Source organism: Ornithodoros turicata, unplaced genomic scaffold (assembly GCF_037126465.1).
Source record: "Ornithodoros turicata isolate Travis unplaced genomic scaffold, ASM3712646v1 ctg00000950.1, whole genome shotgun sequence".
Classification (NCBI taxonomy): domain Eukaryota; kingdom Metazoa; phylum Arthropoda; class Arachnida; order Ixodida; family Argasidae; genus Ornithodoros; species Ornithodoros turicata.
The window spans coordinates 518,181-524,115 of NW_026999424.1; the positions used below are offsets into that span (position 1 = coordinate 518,181).

At 48.1% G+C, this 5,935-nt stretch overlaps 1 protein-coding gene across 1 annotated transcript; it reads right to left on the bottom strand.

The window, feature by feature from the left end:
* Positions 1 to 215: 215 nt before the first annotated feature.
* Positions 216 to 1,274, bottom strand: LOC135375883 (uncharacterized). The gene has a single exon (XM_064608516.1). It carries the CDS (start codon positions 1,272 to 1,274, stop codon positions 216 to 218), a length of 1,059 nt encoding a protein of 352 aa, XP_064464586.1.
* Between the last annotated feature and the right edge of the window lie 4,661 nt (positions 1,275 to 5,935).

Below are 5,935 nucleotides of genomic sequence, written 5' to 3' on the forward strand. Positions count from 1 at the left end.
TCTACGCAGTGGATTTTTTGTTTGGTTGTTCAAATATGTTTCCTGAAGACAAAAACATGTAGCATTATACGTCTCGAAGAGATCGTTCACATCATCTAAGTTAGAAAGGAACCCACGACAATTCCATTGGAGGATCGTGTGCTGCATAATAGTTGCAGTACTAAGAAGTAGTAGTAAGTGTGTCAGAAAGTTTTGCCGACTTTGAAAAGCTTTCATTACCTATTTTTTGTTGGAGGTGTGACCCGCGGCCTTGTGGGTTTCTTCCCCGCAGCCGCAAGCTCCTTGTCAGATATGTCAGGGAGTGACCCACTCCCCGACAGACTAGCTCTATTATTTTGGTGGACTTGGGAGCTCGTGCTCGCGAAGGAGCGCTCAGAGCTCGTCTCGTCCTCGCAGTCCATGGATGTGGTCTCCGTGGACTGTGAGGACAGAAGTGGCGTCGGTGTTAGGGACGCCACTGGAGTTTCGGGGACTGGAGGTGGACGTGCACCTCCCTGGACTTCTTTTGTGGTTGTCTCTATCAGCAGTGATTGCTCGGTCTGTGTGAACTGTGTTACTAGTTTTACTTTCTGTTTTACGGCTGTGGCAAAGGATTTTTCGAAAAAGATGGGAGCTACTTTTTTTCTGGCTTCTGGGTAACTGATGTTCTGTGTAACCTTAACGTGCAGGACTTCTTTTTCATATTTCCACTTTGTACAGGACCTCGAGTAGGATGGGTGGTTGGAAGAACAGTTGACACAGCAGTCTGGCCCTTTGCATTCTTTAGTCTCATGGTCAGACTTTCCACATCGTGCACAACAGGCGGAGCCACGGCACCCGTCTGCAGCATGTCCAAACCTGTTGCACCGAAAACAGCGCAACGGGTTCGGAATGTAAGGTCGGACATCTGCTGACAGGTAGCCTACTTTTAGTTTTGTTGGAAGTGTGGGCCTGTCAAAAGTCAGTACTATATTTCGTGTGGTGATGTACTCCCCATTTTTACGGATTTTGATTTTGCGTACATCAATGACATCCTGGTCCTTTAAGTTTTCTAGGATTTCTTCCACAGGCACGTCAATCAGTTCTGATACTGCGATGACGCCCCTGCAAGTGTTCAGTGTTTTGTGCAAGGAAGCTGAAATATTTTTACCCATCATCTCATGTGTGTTTAGAATGCGTTCACAGTCTATTTCATTGGAGCATTTTACGAGAAGGTCGCCAGATCTGATGCGTTTGATTTCAGTAATGTACTTAGACGGTGATGCCACCGCTTTCTCAATGAAAAAGGGTGACATCTTTCCCAGTGGTGTGCTTTTCTCTTTCTCTGTATCTGAAGAAGAAAGTACGATGTATTTTGAAGTGAACTGTTTTGTTACAGTCCTTACGGCTTCGGTCCGTGGACGCTTTGCGGCCACGATCTCATTAGAAGAAGAATATTTACCCATGTAGGTTTGATCAATGAGTATTCCAAAAAGGTCACCCGTATTTCATACTCATACATACGGGAAGGTCCCGGAGTTTGACAACCCATCAGCCGGGGCTTGACCAAGTACCCGACTGCCACCGTTCAAGGTTTCTACCCTTCACCTTAAATCCCCTCGGCACGGTACGGATAACACCTTAGGACTGGGGGCTGGGGTCCGTGGTGGCGCCACTCACCAAACACCAGCCGAAGCCGGTGTTCCCTGCGGGGTATTTATGTGTCGTATGCAATGTCTTTTGTACATTGACAACTCACAGAGCTGGCCAAGTGACTGAGGGTTAGTCATTTCAGTTTTGTTTATAATTTAGGTAGCAGTGAGTCACCTCTGGAGTGGGGAAGTGAATTGGACATGCACTGTGCAGATGTCACCCAGGTGCCACTCGACTTGTAAGTCAGGATAGCAGTGGTGGATGATCACGGTAAGGGGGGAGAATATTTGTGTTCTCAGAAGTCCATCCCCAGAGTGTTGAGTGTAGTCGGATTCTTGAGTTCTCATAAACTAAGGGGATTTACATAGTGCCACCATTAGGAACAGACATTCCCACAGAAAAAGGTCATGAAGTGAAGACCAGTGTCATATTAATGTATGAAGTGTTGTGTCATTCTCCATGTTCCTTTGTTTTACCTTCTGCTACGACTCCGTGGGCCATGCAGGGTCACTGTACAGTGAAACCTCTTTAATGCTTGGTGGGGGACGCGGAAGAGCTACGCATTAAGCAGCAGTACAGCTTAATAGGGCCACCTTATATACATGGGAAGTAAGTCTGGTGATCAGCATTACTGCATTTAAAGGAGAACTACTGTTTAAGAGGGTATGCTTTAACAAGGTTTCACGTTAAAGGTGCAAACATTGCTCGTGTTCATTGCTGGGTGTGAATTACTTCCATGTTGTGACTTACTCTAAGATGAATTGCCATGCATCAAATTGTCCACGACAAAGTTTGCTTATAGTTGGGACATGCTATCGTTGTGCGCTACTAGGCTGCAATTTTCTCCTTCTAGAAGCACAACATGGTATGGTACGTACATCTTGCCTGTGAAAAACAATGCATATGTGATTGCATGAACCGGTCCCACATAAGCCGCGGACAATGTTATTGAGCTAGTGTGACTCTGGCTTTGTCCTTTATTCTGATATATGGTTAAAAGTAATGGCAACAGTAACTTGTTGATTATATAGTAAAGCAACTTGCTAGGGTAAAAAATTGGGCATGGTTATCAGTAACTGTGATCAGTTATTTTTAGCAACAGGCACAGCTCTGGCACGTGCACTCAATGGTAACAACCTACACAAAGGAACCTATTGACCAGAATTTCCTTGCACTGTGTTGTTCTCAATTAAGCGTGCAGAGGACAGTACATGGTGCGCATCATAGCGTGTATCATGGTGCATCAAGCACATTTCGGATGTGCATGAAGTTCTCCCTGGCTAATGTCTGGTTGATGTCGGCACACTTTATTTGTCTGTTGATAGTTCACCCAGTGATACTCTCCATTTACAAATGTTCAGTGGGCTCCCACGATTACACATTGCACTTGCGATGTTGCATGTCCTTTGTACATATTACATGAATTTGTACATATTTCTAAAACCACTACATACGTTGAAGTAAAAACTATACAAATTTTGTATCTGATTGGTGATTGCACAGACACTGTGTACACTCCCTAACTGCAGGATATTTTTCTTTTTCTTGAAGCTAACTAAAGCGGCATTATGCTTTGTAGCCAGTATGTATGACAGCTCTACCCTAAAAAGACCGTTTTTGCTGACCACTGTGCATCCAAGTGTCAAGTGGGATGCTTGTGGCATCTGTATTAATGTATGTACAACCGCTTTAACGCGGTGCTATGCGTGTATGAGCACGCATATAATGAAGGGATAGCCCTACGAGTACATGTGTAGAAACAATGAAAACTTGCAGTATCAGCCTCCGCGCTGTGTTACCTAGTCGGGTAGCCTTTCTTCTTGTAAATGCAAGACACATTTTTGCTTATTGCTTTAGACGTTGTTGAGGCTATTTGTTCTATCTATCCTTTCCGTTTCTTTCGCTCACCTTCTACTGTACTATTTAGAAAGGACGAACCGTTGTTAAGAAAAAACTCTGGCTCCTTGAGAAGTTCGCGTTCGCTGCGACGCTTTCTTTACTGTAATGTGCTCAAAGAAAAGTATCACGGCGACACTGGCTGGTGCACGATTTGCCTGTTTCGTGCGGTCAGCAAACTAGACTTCCAAAGCTGGCGGAGAGATCGCCGATGTGAAGTGGGATCAACTGACACAGCTAAGTGTTGACAGTGCGAACCGTGAAGCGCGGCGAGGCTTCTGCATCGATGTTCAGAGCTCGGCAGGTGTTGGCGCTACAACTTCAGCACTGAACACGTGATTTCTTATAAGAAACATCATAAAACGATGCGGTGGTCCCCGATAGCTCGTGCCAGCCATTTCAGCACGATACAGCGGCCACGGAGTGTAAACAAACTGACTGCTAGGCAGAGCTGGCTAGGTGTGCCTATCCAATCCGCGCAGTTCAATGTATGACGTCACAAGTGGAACCGCCGCCCGGTAGTTTCGGTTTGAATTTTCTCAATTTTCTCACGAAGGAGTACGGAAATTTGGAAAGCAATGTGCGTTTATGAATGAAGTTGGGACCACGGTTCTGAATATCACAACGTCTCCATACTTTCGGAACAGCAGCGGAGCTGACCTTTAAGGAGGTCTCGGAATGGTCACTTCTCGCAACAGCGAGTACTCCTGGGATGCAGTCCGCCGGCGTCACACCAAGTGGAAGGCAGTCAACTCAAGATGCCGAATATGTCTCTATCCCTAAGACAGTCTTTGCAGCCCCAGTCTGAGTGTACCCAACTCGGGGATGGTCACCGGAACAAGCCTGCAGCGAAGGCCCGGTGGGATCAATGATCCTATAACCACGACGTCGGAACCTGAGGGGCAACGGCTCGAACGGCAACATAGGAACCCACACCATATCAGGAGATCTTGGATCCCTCACTCGAGATCATGGATCCGACACTCGAAGCGCAGAAGGACACCACCCCAATCTCAAGGAAAACGGTCTGGAAAGATTCGGAGGTAGCTGCCCTAGCAAGTTTAGAGCTCGATCTGCAAGGGGTTCAGTTTCCCAACAAGTGTCTCGCCGAGCACTTCACCACCCGTACTCATGCAGCTATTGCTTGTGCCCGCAAGCATCCCAGGTACAAAGCCAAACTGAAAGAACTCAGGGAACAGGCTGAAAAAGCCCTCCGGGCTCCAGAAGTACCCGACCCGATTGCACATGCCATGCAAGAGGTGAGGGCAGACCTCCCGCGAAAAGAAATCCACATGCATATCATCCGCTTGCTCGAGGATATGTACACTGACTGCCTTCTCCGTCAATGGGAAAACGGGCGGGAAAAGGGTGCACGTCCGACAAGGAATCAAATAGGGTGATCCCCCGTCACCATTCCTGTTCAACTGCGTAATGGACCCGCTGCTAGAGAGCCTTAACAGAGCTCAAACGGGTTTCTACCTGAATGGGCAATGTGCAGGCGCAGCGGCCTTTGCGGATGACCTTCTCCTCTTCTCAGACAGTTTCGAGGGCCTCCGAAGTCTCATTCGAGCGACAGAGAGCTATCTGGGCAGCGTCCATCTAAAGCTCAACCCAAAGAAGTCGCAGTACTTCGGGTTGAGATATAGCGGCTAGGATAAGTGGTTTAAGTACGACATTCCAACCGTGAATGTTGCAGGAGAGAGGGTGCGACCGCTCCCGAAAGGGACCCCGGTTAAGTACCTTGGACTGAATCTCCCTGTTAACAAGTCTCCCTCTATCGATGAGACGAGAGCCGACCACGTGTTCGGCCTCTTTCGGAAGGCGGCTTTGAAGCCCTTTCAAAAGGTTCATTGCATAAACATAGTGGTGATTCCAATGGTGTTGTACTCACTGTCTAACATCCTCTCAGTGAGACAGTACGCACCTAAGGCAAGTCAAAAGTACCGAGTACGGATCAAGGAGATCATGAAACTCCCCCAAGGCTTCCCGTCAGCAATGCTCCATCTGCCTGCCCGTGAGGGTGGCCTAGCGGTGCCGGACCTAGAGGAGGTTGCCTACACCAACCAATTGAAAGCCATGGCGCGCATGCTCCGCCTCGCTCACCCTTGGTGGATGCTGTCTATAGCGAGGGCCTGGTAGAACACCACTCCAAGCTCCATGAGAAGCTAGGGGTTCCTCACGGCATCACTGCCGCCAAGAGTCTCAACTCCGCAGTTGTGCAAGCCAAAGCAGACTGCACAGAGAGGGTGCTCGGACAATACAAGACTTCGGGTCTGTTCGCCCACCGACGGGATACACTCGGCAACGGGTGGCTCCGTACTGGATACTCCGTATCTCTCGGATGGTGATCGCATCCGCGGCCTGCGACTACGATCTAACCTCTATCCCACCCGAGTGCTTAGCAACAAACACTCGCAAGACCCAACTG